The 16,588-nt window shown below is 37.4% G+C and overlaps 1 protein-coding gene and 1 long non-coding RNA gene across 2 annotated transcripts; one reads left to right on the top strand and one right to left on the bottom strand.

Moving 5' to 3' along the window:
* The first annotated feature begins 581 nt into the window (after window positions 1-581).
* Window positions 582-1,591, top strand: LOC124280739 (cytochrome P450 2U1-like). Its single transcript, XM_046716725.1, has 2 exons — window positions 582-732; window positions 1,287-1,591. The coding sequence occupies exons 1-2, from the start codon at window positions 582-584 to the stop codon at window positions 1,589-1,591; spliced, it is 456 nt and encodes a 151-aa protein (XP_046572681.1).
* A 4,654-nt stretch (window positions 1,592-6,245) lies between these two features.
* On the bottom strand, window positions 6,246-13,787 carry LOC124280738. The gene is made up of 3 exons (XR_006899759.1): window positions 13,667-13,787; window positions 12,080-12,162; window positions 6,246-6,311 (listed from the first exon to the last, which is right to left on the bottom strand). It is a non-coding gene; the product is annotated as an uncharacterized LOC124280738 (long non-coding RNA).
* Between the last annotated feature and the right edge of the window lie 2,801 nt (window positions 13,788-16,588).

A 16,588-nucleotide genomic window follows, 5' to 3' on the forward strand; every position in this document is an offset into this window, starting at 1 on the left:
CATTGTAGCTTGCTCATTGTTTGCTCAATATATTATTGAATATTTTAGACTTGTCTGTGTTATATTCTGCTGGTTCAAAGGGGACTCTTAAACCTTTTGTCACGGCAATTTATTCACCTTAACAAAAGAGAGACATTACACACCAAAACTGCACTCGTGATTCAAGAAGTTTTATGATTTTTTAAAGGAAACTATTCTCTCCGCCTTTCACCATTTCAGGTATAGCAGGGACCTCAGGCGCCCACTGGAAAGTACAAAGAAAATTTGCATTAACAACACTAAGAGATTTTGGGATGGGGAAGTCCCTTCTGGAGACCAAAATACACAATGAGTTGTCGGTCTTCCTTAAAGCACTCGAGGAAAAGGGTGGACATGTTTTCGACTGCAAACGACTCGTGCACAACGCCGTGTCTAACATCATTTGTGCTGTTTTGTTGGGGAAGCAGTTTGAGTATGATGATCCACGGTTTGTCAAATTCTTAAAAGCTACAGAGAATATTTTGGACCTACTCGGGGGAGCAAATACACTGAATTTATATCCAATTGTAAGGTTTATCCCAGGGATTTTTTCAATTTTAAAAATGATGCAGAGTATGGAAACAACTGAGAAAGGTGAAATTGAAAAGGATATTGAGGAACACTTGAAGAGTTACGATGAAGACAATGTGGACGATTTCATCACAGCTTACATCAAGGAAATGAAACTTCGTGGAAGCGACGACACATTTGATAGTAAGTTGACAAGTTACCATTTCTATAACAGAATAATCCATGATTTTATGACAGTACATTAACAATTAGGGTTGAATATAAATTTCTTAGAGATGAGATTTATGTGTCACCATGGAAATCAAAGGGATCAGAAAGCAGAATCAAGTCATCAAAGAAATGCGACTTCGTGGAAGCAACAACAGGTTTGATAGCAGGTTGAGCTTTAAAGTAAAATTGGCAAATATATTGTTTGGCTTCTTCTTCCACACAGGTTAATGTTTTGCATTCGAGCTACCACCCATAATGACACACCAGTTATATGGTCTGAAAACGTGTCGTTTCAGGCGTGGTGAAACTCCCAAAAACCCAGCAACACATTTGTTATAGAACTGCATTATCAATGAGTGGGGCAAACAGGTGTCTAGCCCGACCGCACATTTTACACAGCAACCAATTATATAACCCCGCAGTAGACCAATGATGACTCAATGTTATGCCTGTTCAAACACTATCAACTGGGTACCTGCTGTATGCTTGTATTGCTCGTCCCTTATTATGTTTCATTGTTCTTTCAGGACTTCACCTGCAGAAAACTATCAGAGATTTATTCATAGGCGGAACCGATACCACTGCCACCACCATCCGCTGGACTCTCCTTTACTTCCTCCACAACCCCGATGTTCAGGACAAGTGTTTCAGGGAGATACAGGACAACATCGGGCAAAGCAGACTTCCCACCATGAAGGACAAGATTAGTCTTCCCTACGTCGAAGCCACCATCAGTGAGATAATGAGATGCACAGACATAGTTCCACTTGCAGCTCCACACTACAGCCTTACGACATCCAGTTTCAGGGCTACACGTTTCCCAAGGGCGTGACTGTCCTGCCAAATTTGGACTCGGTTCTACAAGATCCAGCCGTGTGGGGTGATCCCCAAAACTTCAGACCTGAACGATTCCTAGATGATGAAGGGAAATATCTGAAGAAAGAGGAATTTATCCCTTCTCTATGGGTAAATATTGCAGTTGTTTTATTTCTTTATTTCCTGCTAAAAGTAGGTCTACTATACATTTCTGACTATATCATGGGTACATGTTGTACCAGATAGTGATGATACCAGTGATAGTGGTTATTGGTACTAGGATTCTGGTCACGGTATTTGGGGAAATAATAACTGACGAAGATTGTTATTGTCAATGAATGATAGACATGTCACCTGTGACGACCTGAGGTACTGGTTGTTCGTTGTTGTATGACTCCTTGCAACCTCTAAGTAGCGCAATTCACATCATGAGCTGCAAAAATTTACGTTCTAAAACACGTTCCTGCAATTGCACAACCTTGATGACATTGTAGTTCATAAAGGTAAAGGATATATATATATATATATATATATATATATAAGGGCAAATCCGACCTTTGGGCGACAGTACTATAAGCTGCGACCTTTGGGCGACATTGCCATATATTACAAACGTACATTGATTTTTTTATATTTCTTCGGTTATATACACTTTAATTTGATAATTAAACATTAAAAGGGGATAAAACCTTGTACATATATACAAACAGAGAATATATTTTTGATGTCGCCCATACCGTGTCGCCCAAAGGTAAAGTGTACGGCGTACATGTTTATATGCGACCTTTAGGCGACTGTCGCCCAAAGGTCGTATATATATGTCGCCCAATGGTCGCTTATGTAATATACATATATATATGTCGCCCAATGGTTGCTGTTTAATACTATATACGTGTATACATTTCCATGGCTGCTTATTTGATATATATGTCGCCCTTTGGTTGTTTATGTCTTGCGCGCCGAGGAAATTATATTTCATATCTGTGTGCATGAAACTGACTTTCTTGTTTCCGATCTTTAACATCGCACGTACAATCAATTCATAGTTTTGTGCTTAATTTTCTCAAATATGATGCAGTCAAACAAATCAGGCTAGTTAGAATTAATACTGAGATTATGATTACTTGTAATATTTCTAAAAATATTATGCTGTAACAGACATTTATCATTTGGCATAACTTGCAATTATTGTTTCCCACTCAAGCGCCGATGTGCCCTTGCTTCATATTAATTAGTGTCCGTTGTTTACCATTCGAGGTTTGCTAAGGATTAAGTTTTAAGGATATGTTAAGATTAACCAACAACTAAATATCAAATATTCCCATACTCAAACACTGAAAACCTCTATAGGAAATAGAGGGGGTGGGGTGGGGGTGGTAAGAAAACGACATCGTATCGATTCCCGTGAACGAAGACGATTTTGTCAGTAAAGACGTCAAATTTTCAATTAAAAATTATTAGACAATTTTATTTATCTTTTTAGTTCTAATTTGGTTTTGCTAGGCATTGTATTATGTGTAGGGATTAGGATTAGCGTGTGCATTTGCCTCGTATACACCGTCGGAAATGGTAATCAGCTGTGTACACTTTTCCCCGTGATCTACCGGTGATTTAGTGAAAATTTATCCAATATTACCACCCAATGAATTCTAATGGAGTGATCGAAAAAAATCTAGTATCTGAAATTATTTTTGTGTTTCCATAAGAAATATATTGTTTCGTTTTAATTGCAGGCTTTGCTCTATAAATGTAAAATATCTATAATCATAACTGAGGTTATGCGAGAGCACGCACTATGGTGTTTTGCTGGATAGGATTTATGCAAGGAACAATTTGACCTGTCACCGATGAGGTTTCGCGCGATCTCGCTTATTCCACCGCGAAAACACTTCGTTGACATGTAATAGTCCAACTGCAAGAAATATTACTTTTAGCGAAAACAAATATGTATACAATGTACGTATCCATTTCCTGCCAAATACACTTCAATTCGAGGCGTGAGTAGATGTAAAATGATAGTGATTGTTGCGACTAATGCGGACCGAAGTTAAAACATCGGGGAGACACAGGATATAACTGCAGTTGATATAAACATTCTTTTTTTTTACCTTTTGAGTAAAATTAATAAACTGGATTGCAAAGTCCAGATATGAAAAACGTCTTTTTTAACGAGATAAAGTAACAACATCATTAACTTTCGTCATCAAATATGGATTTGTTGAAACTAATTCTAATGACTGATCACAATGAAGAGATGAGCAAAGGTTGCATACCATCTAACCACAGCCCATTTTGAGCCAGTCGGGACTATTCTCGTTCTCTTATCATACACTGAGGCAAACCAGACGACTCCTGAATAAACTGGGGCTCCGACACTGATGATTTTCCAAATGTCTGGTCTGAAAACCATTTAAACACAGCCCATTTTGAGCCAGTCGGGATTATTCCCGTATTCTTATCATACACTGAGGCATACCAGACGACTCCTGAATAAACTGCATGGGGGCTCCGACACTGATATTTGCCTGTTGTCTGGTCTGAATACCATTTAAACACAGCCTATTTTGAGCCAGTCGGGACTATTCCCGTATTCTTATCATACACTGAGGCATACCAGACGACTCCTGAATAAACTGGGGCTCCGACACTGATATTTGCCTGATGTCTGGTCTGAATACCATCTAAACACAGCCCATTTTGAGCCAGTCGGGACTATTCCCGTATTCTTATCATACACTGAGGCATACCAGACGACTCCTGAATAAACTGGGGCTCCGACACTGATATTTGCCTGATGTCTGGTCTGAATACCATCTAAACACAGCCCATTTTGAGCCAGTCGGGACTATTCCCGTATTCTTATCATACACTGAGGCATACCAGACGACTCCTGAATAAACTGGGGCTCCGACACTGATATTTGCCAAATGTCTGGTCTGAATACCATTTAAACACAGCCCATTTTGAGCCAGTCAGGACTATTCCCGTATTCTTATCATACACTGAGGCATACCAGACGACTCCTGAATAAACTGGGGCTCCGACACGGATATTTGCCTGTTGTCTGGTCTGAATACCATCTAAACACAGCCCATTTTGAGCCAGTCGGGACTATTCTCGTTTTCTTATCATACACTGAGGCATACCAGACGACTACTGAATAAACTGGGGCTCCGACACTGATATTTGCCTAATTGTCTGGTCTGAATACCATTTAAACACAGCCCATTTTGAGCCAGTCGGGACTATTCCCGTATTCTTTATCATACACTGAGGCATACCAGACGACTCCTGAATAAACTAGGGCTCCGACACTGATATTTGCCTGATGTCTGGTCTGAATACCATTTAAACGCAGCCCATTTTGAGCCATTCAGGACTATTCCAGTATTCTTATCATACACTGAGGCATACCAGACGACTCCTGAATAAACTGGGGCTCCGACACGGATATTTGCCTGATGTCTGGTCTGAATACCATCTAAATACAGCCCATTTTGAGCCAGTCGGGAGTATTCCGGTTCTCCTATCATACACTTAGGCATACCAGACGACTCCTGAATAAACTAGGGCTCCGACACTGATATTTGCCTGATGTCTGGTCTGACTACCATCTAAACACAGCCCATTGTGAGCCAGTCGGGACTATTCTCGTTCTCTTATCATACACTGAGGCATACCAGACGACTCCTGAATAAACTGGGGCTCCGACACGGATATTTGCCTGATGTCTGGTCTGAATACCATCTAAATACAGCCCATTTTGAGCCAGTCGGGAGTATTCCGGTTCTCCCATCATACACTTAGGCATACCAGACGACTCCTGAATAAACTAGGGCTCCGACACTGATATTTGCCTGATGTCTGGTCTGACTACCATCTAAACAGAGCCCATTGTGAGCCAGTCGGGACTATTCTCGTTCTCTTGTCGTACATTGAGGCATACCAGACGACTCCTGAATAAACTGGGGCTCCGACACACTGATATTTGCCAAATGTCTGGTCTAAATACCACCTAACCACAGCCCATTTTGAGCCAGTCGGGACTATTCCCGTTTTCTTATCATACACTGAGGCATACTGGACGACTCCTGAATAAACTTGGGCTCTTACACTGATATTTGCCTGATGTCTGGTCTGAATACCATCTAAACACAGCCCATCACCGCACTAGATCCGCAAGTGCTACCACCCCACGCCCTATTTTTTCCAAATCAGCGGAGACTCCACCATGGAAAATGGAGCCACATTCCACCCCAGTGCGAACCAATGATAGGAACAAGAAAAATTGTAAGTTTAATAATTACTATTTATTAAACCAAATAGTTTTGACATTCTTATTTGCATAACTTTGCAAAAACTTGTAATTGTGGCATTTACACTTCTCTGATCGAGACCTTGACTAACATTTGTCAGGTTAAATTGCTGACAATGTTGTTCTGTGATAAGGTGTTTCACTCTTAGAGGGTGGGTTCAAATCACACAAGGGATTCACTCCACCCTCTACCAGCAAAGTACTAGTATCTGTACTATACTGGGAAAGTGAATTCCCAAATGTAACATCCCTTAGAAATGATCTGAATATTTATTAAGTTAATTTCATTCTTAAAATGTGTGCCATCTCTTCCTTGTCCTTTGCTGCTGTATTTTCTGCTTGTTCATCATTTTTGTTCTCAGCTGAACATAAGAGCATTCGTGCTTGGAAATCTGTAGAAATGACTGAATGGTCTCCGTTTCTGAAATATAACAAAGTTTTCAAAAGTATGTTAAAACATCAAGGTACAGTGAGTATCATCACTCAGCTTCTAGTCCTATAGTCTTTACCCAACTCCCCAACTTAAGGTTTTATTAGGACAAGTAAACATTTGCCATTTTAAGATTTAGCTAATTTGTTATCATTATGAGGACTTGTGGCCTAAATATACTATTCACGCTTTGCTATGAATTAAATCATTGATTCAACAGAAAACTATAATGTGGGATCAAATTTGGTTTAAATATCTAAGCTTATTGTAAGCATGGATCCTAGGTTTCAGTATGTCATTTCATCTTGTGGATCCCATACCTGCTATTGACAGGTGTTGTTTGTTTGTAAATGACTCGTTCCATGATTTGCAAAATGGTTGATTGGTGCCATTAAAACCATTTTATGGTTACTCATGTATCAAGTGCATAAGGTTAGACAAAAGTAGCTGTTTGCCTAAAGAAGGGTTACTATATTATTATTTATCCAGTTTTAAATGTATACAATTTCAAATTATAAATCTATGTGTAAGTATAGTTGGGAATTTTTGTGATCCTTAGCAAAGTGTGAGTAGTATATGTTAGTTTCTAATCAATGCAATATACAATATAACAATCTATAGTCATTAAATTAAGTTTGCTATAACGTAGAATAGAAATAGTTCTATAAAGATGAAGCCTTGAGTATTCAGGAAACTTTAATCTGGTAACATGGCTGAAAATTGAATGGGAGTGACTGCCACTGTCTATGAGTGAAATGAGGGTCAGCACTAGTAGTGAGTGAGTTTAGTTTTTAGCTATGACAAGCGAACGCTTAAACCACTAGGCTACCCCTCCGCCCATCAACCCTAGTAGTAGTAAAGCTTCATTAAGCAGATACAGACTGAATACCACAGAGAAAGGGAAAGGTGGGAGGATGTCCAGATAGATACTGGTTAACTTTATTGCTTAGTGTTTATCAAACAAGTGAAATAATGATGAAACAAAACATTGACGATATTAATATGCAGCAACATACACATGTTTTGGTATATACTCAGAGAAATTATTACGGCAATGATAAAATAATCAAAGCAACAAGAAAGTAATTGAACAAAAAAGACATTTTAATTAAAACAACATTTTGATTGACAAAAATGGCAGCATTAGGTTTTTGTATAACAAAGGTCCGAACTGAAAATATGTAAAAAAAAGGAACATATCTGATTCACTTAACTTCTAAACCAAACTTCATAAAATTCTGCATACAATTGGCTCAGAGATTTTTCTCCAAATCTCCTACATGTCATGCATGATGCAATTGGAACCAGTTGATTACATATGTCAGCAGTATGTCAGCCAAGTTCTAGCAGTGCTAAAGGCTAAGGGTTAGTTATCTAGTTAGAAAAAAGACATGGTATGTTTTCAGATTTGAGAGTTTTGTTGTGTATTTGATAAACAGAAATTACATTTAGAGCACATAAGTTTAGCTTGAGGTTTGAAATGTAAACAATTTTGGCATTGACTACTCAATGAAACCCACAAATCTAGAAAACATACAGTATGTACTGACACTGTAGAATACAAACATGATTTGTCATTTTGTAATTTTTATCTATCTAGGTGACACATATCATTTGAAGTGTTGAATCATAACTGACATCAGTCAATACAGACTGCAAGGAAGAAATCTTAACCCTTTAGTATGTATGATTTAATACTACAGCTCAGTGCACAGTACTACAGCTGAGTGCACAGTGTGACAACCAAACCCAACTTATCCATATGATATAACTAGATTACAAACTGATTAGTGAAACAGCCTCTTTAGGGATACACAGTTTCATTACATTCGACTGTAGTCAAGTGAACTACAGAGAGTTTGGTATATACACTATATATGATGTGTAATAGGGGTGTCGCGATACGCGAATGTATCGATGCATCGATACATTTTACTGACGATACGATACGCGATACATGCTTGCGTGTATCGATTCCTATTTTAAAACTTTATCGATTCAAATTTTTTATGCTATATCCATCTCCTTCAAAGTCTTGATAGTAAAATTATACGAGATCGCTCCGATAAATAGATGTAGCTAGCTTTACTTAAAAAATAGGTTGGAAACTAACAGCTTTTGTGATTGGCTAGACTATTTTGATGGACCAATCAGCGAGCGTGTACGTTGCCGGTAAGGTAATGCTATGAAAAGGCGAAAATTATGTATCGCGTCACGTATCGTATCGTGACCTTAAAATCGTGATACGTATCGTATCGTGAGATTGGTGTATCGTGACACCCCTAATGTGTAACCCAATGGTGTACTGATAATACATATGATGTGTTGCCCACAGGTCTACTGATTGTATGATGTGTTGCCCTCAGGTCTATGGGTGATATATAAGATGCATTGCCCTAAGGTCTACTGGTGATATATAAGATCAGTTGCCCTTAGGTCTACTAGGGACATATAAGATGTGTTGACCACAGGTCTACTGATTGTATGATGTCTTGCCCTAAGGTCTACTGGTGATATATATCATGTGTTGCCTAAGGTCTACTGGTAATATATCTGATGTGTTGCCCTCAGGTCTATGGGTGATATATAAGATGCATTGCCCTAAGGTCTACTGGTGATATATAAGATGCGTTGCCCTAAGGTCTACTGGTGATATATAAGATGTGTTGCCCTAAGGTCTACTGGTGATACATAAGATGTGTTGCCCTAAGGTCTACTGGCGATATATAAGATGTGTTGACCACAGGTCTACTGACTGTATAATGTGTTGCCCTAAGGTCTACTGGTGATATATAAGATGTGTTGCCCTAAGGTCTACTGGTGATATATAAGATGTGTTGCCCTAAGGTCTACTGGTGATATATAAGATGTGTTGCCCTAAGGTCTACTGGTGATATATAAGATGTGTTGCCCTAAGGTCTACTGGTGATATATATGATGTGTTGCCCTAAGGTCTACTGGTGATATATAAGATGTGTTGCCCTAAGGTCTACTGGTGATATATAAGATGATGTGTTGCCCTAAGGTCTACTGGTGATATATAAGATGTGTTGCCCTAAGGTCTACTGGTGATATATAAGATGTGTTGCCCTAAGGTCTACTGGTGATATATAAGATGTGTTGCCCTAAGGTCTACTGGTGATATATAAGATGTGTTGCCCTAAGGTCTACTGGTGATATATAAGATGTGTTGCCCTAAGGTCTACTGGTGATATATAAGATGTGTTGCCCTAAGGTCTACTGGTGATATATAAGATGTGTTGCCCTAAGGTCTACTGGTGATATATAAGATGTGTTGCCCTAAGGTCTACTGATGATGTATGATGTGTTGCCCTAAGGTCTACTGGTGATATATAAGATGTGTTGCCCTAAGGTCTACTGGTGATATATAAGATGTGTTGCCCTAAGGTCTACTGGTGATAAATAAGATGTGTTGCCCTAAGGTCTACTGGTGATATATAAGATGTGTTGCCCTAAGGTCTACTGGTGATATATAAGATGTGTTGCCCTAAGGTCTACTGGTGATATATAAGATGCGTTGCCCTAAGGTCTACTGGTGATATATAAGATGTGTTGCCCTAAGGTCTACTGGTGATATATAAGATGTGTTGCCCTAAGGTCTACTGGTGATATATATGATGTGTTGCCCTAAGGTCTACTGGTAATATATAAGATGTGTTGCCCTAAGGTCTACTGGTGATATATAGGATGTGTTGCCCTAAGGTCTACTGGTGATATATAAGATGTGTTGCCTACAGGTCTACTGGTGATATATAAGATGTGTTGACCAAAAGTCTACTGGTGATATATATGATGTGTTGCACACAGGTCTACTGTTGATATATACGATGTGTTGCCCTAAGGTCTACTGGTGATATATAAGATGTGTTGCCCTAAGGTCTACTGGTGATATATAAGATGCGTTGCCCTAAGGTCTCCTGGTGATATATAAGATGCATTGCCCTAAGGTCTACTGGTGATATATAAGATGTTTTGCCCTACGGTCTACTGGTAATATGTATGATGTGTTGCCCTCAGGTCTATGGGTGATATATAAGATGCATTGCCCTATGGTCTACTGGTAATAAATATGATGTGTTGCCCTCAGGTCTACTGGTGATATATAAGATGTGTTGCCCTAAGGTCTACTGGTGATATATAAGATGTGTTGCCCTAAGGTCTACTGGTAATATATATGATGTGTTGCCCTAAGGTCTACTGGTGATATATAAGATGTGTTGCCCTAAGGTCTACTGGTGATATATAAGATGTGTTGCCCTAAGGTCTACTGGTGATATATAAGATGTGTTGCCCTAAGGTCTACTGGTGATATATAAGATGTGTTGCCCTAAGGTCTACTGGTGATATATAAGATGTGTTGCCCTAAGGTCTACTGGTGATATATAAGATGTGTTGCCCTAAGGTCTACTGGTGATATATAAGATGTGTTGCCCTAAGGTCTACTGGTGATATATAAGATGTGTTGCCCTAAGGTCTACTGGTGATATATAAGATGTGTTGCCCTAAGGTCTACTGGTGATATATAAGATGTGTTGCCCTAAGGTCTACTGGTGATATATAAGATGTGTTGCCCTAAGGTCTACTGGTGATATATATGATGTGTTGCCCTAAGGTCTACTGGTGATATATATGATGTGTTGCCCTAAGGTCTACTGGTGATATATAAGATGTGTTGCCCTAAGGTCTACTGGTGATATATAAGATGTGTTGCCCTAAGGTCTACTGGTGATATATATGATGTGTTGCCCTAAGGTCTACTGGTGATATATATGATGTGTTGCCCTAAGGTCTACTGGTGATATATAAGATGTGTTGCCCTAAGGTCTACTGGTGATATATAATGATGTGTTGCCCTAAGGTCTACTGGTGATATATATGATGTGTTGCCCTAAGGTCTACTGGTGATATATAAGATGTGTTGCCCTAAGGTCTACTGGTGATATATATGATGTGTTGCCCTAAGGTCTACTGGTGATATATAAGATGTGTTGCCCTAAGGTCTACTGGTGATATATATGATGTGTTGCCCTAAGGTCTACTGGTGATATATAAGATGTGTTGCCCTAAGGTCTACTGGTGATATATATGATGTGTTGACTTAAGGTCTACTGGTGATATATAGGATGTGTTGCCCTAAGGTCTACTGGTGATATATATGATGTGTTGCACACAGGTCTACTGTTGATATATAAGATGTGTTGCCCTAAGGTCTACTGATTATATGATAAAGATGTGTTGCCCACAGGTCTATTGAAAATATATGATGTGTTGCCCAAAGGTCTGCTGATAACAGATATGATGTTGCCCAAAGGTCCTCTGATAAGGTCTGATGTGAATATATATGTGTTGCCCAATGGTCTGTAAAAATAACAGATTGGATGTGTTGCCCAAAGGTACGTAAAAATAATAGATGGGATGTGTTGCCCAATGGGCTGTGATTATAACAGATATGATGTGTTACCCAACATTCTGCTGAATATTAATACATATATATATATATATAGAAGTTGCCCGATGGTCAACAAGATACATCCTATTCATCATCAACACAGACCTTTAGACAACACATCCTAGTTGCATACAATGGAATTTAGCTTGATTGATTTACTAATGACCTGCCAGGGATATTATAAAGCGGTCGAGATAAACACATTCTTGACCTTGTATAATGATATGATATGTTATTGGTGTTCACTTATCTTGATATCTAGAAAGACACTACTAAAAACTGGTGGTACCTTTTGACTTCAAGTCATCTGCTGATGAACAGTATATCCACCTTTACATTTCAGTACTTTCTCACAGATACTACATCTGAATCCTGAAAAGATAAACAAAGAAAATGTATCTGCTGACATGGAATAGAGGTGTCTTCAGTTCTCATTTGCTGAATTTCCTGTGTATGAAGGACACCAAAACATTAATGCAAATGTATCAACAATTACATGAATCATTTGATAACAACCCATTTAAACACCTGATACAATTATGTAAAACAAATTTAATTGAGAACCCACCCATCCCCACCCCTAACCGGCCCAAGTGATATGAACATAATGGTGTCAGAACTTTAATACACCTGATTATCCGATGGAAGATTGAATTGTTGACAACAGACAAACAACAAAATGTAGGGAATATGTTAATTTGTATACTCTGTATTGAAAATGCCAATCTTTTTCTGAATTGTGTGCACTACGAAACACGACACGCATCAGCTCTCTATGAAACTGTGGTAAGATATGAATACATAGTAACCTAAAAGTGAAAATGATATCTCTATTATAAAAAGACATGATTATTGCAGGGATAAATTTTGAATTGCAAATGTTTGGACATCAATCAAGTGCAAAAGTCAATAGAAAAGCTTAAAAATGTTGAAAATTACCCTATTGATATGTGAAAAGAGCAAATTCTGCCAATTTTCAAAATTTCTACATTTTCTGTAAAGTTTTCCATGATCAGAACCACAATACTTGTCTGGAACTGCTTGTTATGAGAGTATATACAGTTTTTCTTTAAATTTTTCATATATGTCATCAAAGACAGACTATCTGTATATAAGGCTATTCCATGTCTAACAATTAATCTCTTATTGGCCATTTTGAATTTCTTGATACTTTTATAAATAGTAAAAGATCCTGTATTGAGATAATACCTAAAACATGTATTGCTGCACTCGGTACTGATCGGCACACTACCATTCAAGATAACTGTACTAATATTGAGAAGGATTAAACAAATTGCAAAGATTCATGAGGCATTACTTCATCGGGTATTGCAAGTTTGTGGTGCTGAATTCTAAAGGTAGGCCAGAACAATGTTTAGGTTAGGAATGCCACGATACATCGATACTTTTTCTAAGACGATACAATCATTGATGCATTCAAAACTCTATCATTATTTGTTTTGAAAGTATTGATTTAAACATGTTTTAATATGTATCGTTCACATTTTGCAATTGTATCATGTTTTTTTATGTTATGAGAGTTATAAATGATTATTTTTCATACACAAAGATGGGAAATTAGAACTTTTTAATCTCTGAGAATAGAAAATGTTGATCTTTTCAAGGACTCTTATAAAAATATAAAATATTTAATGTTCAAAATGTAACTAATTTTACACAATAATGCAGCGAAAATAGGTATCATGATACATATCGAATCATGTCATGAGTATCGTGATATGTATCGATTCATGAAACTTATGTATCGCGACATCCCTAGTTAAGGTAGAAATAAATTTAACAAAGCTGTAAAATTGGTATTCACAACTTAAATCTACTAACATGAAGGTATTGATCTCTGGATCACATAACCTACCCCTTCCTCCCTTTGGAATGCCTGAGACTCCCCCTCGGATTCTGCAATTTGAAGGTCACATTTCTCCTCTGCCAAGCTCAACGTGTCTTGGTCCTGTTCATAGTTGTCTGTATTATGTAACATTAAAATGTTAACAATATTATTCTCAAAATGATTATGAACTTAAATTCAAAACTGAGCTTAAGAAATAATATTTTTTCTTCTGAACTGATAAAGTATTTAAAATTCTACATGATTTAGTTATCACCCTAACAACATACATAAATTATGAATTTACAATGTTTCATATTCAGAAACCATTGTAAAATAAAATTAACTTACCAGGCATAAACTGGATTGGATAGGATTTCCATGTCTAACAGGACCATCCAAGACTAGCAATTAGTCTCTGAATATATATAATTTTGATAGAATCAAACAAATCCTTTTAAACTGAAAAGGGCTCAGTGAGATGGGAGATTCCTGGAAACTAAGTAAATCTAGACTTGCTTAAATTAGGTCTTTATCATTGCAGAAGGCATAGACGGAATACAAAAATAATGCAGTTCAGGAACTATGGAGACAGGCTAGATCTTTCCTGACTTTTTTACAGTCTATGTCAGCTTTGATCTTGAGATGAAGGGTGACCAAAGGAAAAAACTTGTGCCATCAAGTCAATTTGATTGGAATTTAAGAATACCCATAATATCATAGTTTCAATTTACTCACACAATATACAAAGTTATGTCTTTATTCATGGGTTGCTTCTAAGTCATGTTCAGGATTTTGTTAGTCATCCATGCATAAAGGTAAAAACTCACCAGTAATACAAAATGTTGATTTCTTTCAGGTTTTATTTTAATTTACTATTCATAATAATAATCATCGATTCTATGATTTATATCAATACTGTCTGCCCAGTGCTGCTCAGAGATGTTGGTATTAGTCGACAATGCAAACTATTGTACGATGATGGACCAATGATGAACAGCACACTACCTGAATAGATGCATCAAAGAGGCATTTCTGAAACTGTTATTATGGCTTTGTAAAGGTAACTTACAACAGGAAGAGGCTTGTGAAATTCTTACTGTTTGTACTGAAAGAAATGTTAAACTTCACCTCCATTTTTAAAAAGAAATGGTTTGTTTTAAGAAACCCCGCTTTGAACAAAATTACCCTTTTATGCAATTTGACTGCTAAAGTGAACTTAAAAAACCATAAAAGACTAATAACATATCCTGCATAGAAACAGTTGGGTCTATTGACCAACCAATAAATTAGAACATGTCTCAATGTGTTTTAGCAGTGAGATCCATCCTTGATTTTTCAGTTAATCTTATCCTGTCCACTGGTATTTACTCCTCTTTCCTATGTTACACAATGTACAGGATTTAGACTTTGAAATGAGGAAATGTCCCTGCATTAAACATACAAAGATAAGAGTAGCTGCAATGGAATTATGAAAGCTCAAAAGGGAATTCTAACTGTATCCATGCACAATATTGAGTTCAATATGATTCAAGTGCACCAGTGAAGTGGAAAATCTCTAGCATTTGGAAACTATATCAAGTTTGGACCAAGTGCAGAAAAATACAACGTAACCAACATTTATGGTTGTCAGTTGAGAGTAACCTGTGTGAGTGGGAGGATGTATTTATCCTATGTAATTATGCTGGCTGAGTGGCAGTGGCATGTGGAGACAGACAAGGTTATAGTCCTGGGCCAAATGAAAGAAAGTTTTTTATCTTTTAGGATCTCTCAGCATCAGTAAATGTGTTTTTTCTGGTGATTAGAAATTCTTGTCATAATCAGCCACAAAATGTATCATGGTTACTAAAACAAACAAGGTTTGACCCAGACAGCCTTTACTATGGTAATAAGGTGGTAGGCTAAGCAATCTTTGTACTCATATGGAGATAATTATTATTATTAGCATGAAAATGGTGCAACATATACATTTCATCACTATACACTTTTGATATTTCACTCTGATATAGACAGTGGAGGAGGATACACTGTACATAAACAAAGGCAAGCAGGGTTCCAAAACTAGGAAGTACCTGCAAAAGCTATATGTTTGAAAGTTAGGAACTCTTGATATAAATAAAGTAAACTGGAAACATGTGGAAGTCCAGAAGTAAATGCATATTTCATGCAGACAATTTTAGGAAATGTAGCTGATATAAAAATGTAGTTCGGCTATCCCAGAAACAGCAAGAGCAACAGTGGAGGTGCCATTATGAAACCTATAAACTTCTATGATCTTCTCAACATATCCAGCTCATTATTTGAGCAAATGTGTCAATGAGTATTGCCATGGTCAAAGAGTATGCAGTGTGGGTGATAAAACCGTTATGTGTGTTACATGCTATCTCTACATTGTCTCTCAGTAATTTTACTGAATTCAAGTCTTACAGATTTAGTTCCTGAGGAAGTGGTAATGGTTATTGACTGTTTTGGGGGTTTTATTTATCTATTAGTTGGTAGATATTTATTTAAAATAAGAAAACAATATATCTAGTGCAAAAAGTCAGTCTGATACCCTGAATATCAAGAAGTCAGAATGAAAATGTTTGGGGTTTTGCCTTTTGAACTGTGCCTAAAAGTAAAAGGTCAATTTCACCCACTGAGTGAACATAAAATCATACAGCTGTGCGATTAGCTCTTTAGGTTGTGGATCTACAGTAGTTGGCCATAAGTGAGTCATCAATAGTGAAATTCACATAGACTTTCATGTTAATTAACTCTTGCAAGAATAATTTTCATACATTTAGTTTCGAAGTGGAATTGCTTTCAATTGCTTATCTACCAGCTGGGAAATCATCTCAGCTACATACATATAATTTCCTTTCAATTTTCCGATGATTATTAAGAAAACTGCAACTATTTTAACAACATATGTAGACGCCACCAATCCAGGTTTAAGCAATGCATGAAAAA

The sequence above is a fragment of the Haliotis rubra genome, unplaced genomic scaffold, assembly GCF_003918875.1.
Source record: "Haliotis rubra isolate DU_JTF1 unplaced genomic scaffold, ASM391887v1 Scf2720, whole genome shotgun sequence".
Taxonomy (NCBI): domain Eukaryota; kingdom Metazoa; phylum Mollusca; class Gastropoda; order Lepetellida; family Haliotidae; genus Haliotis; species Haliotis rubra.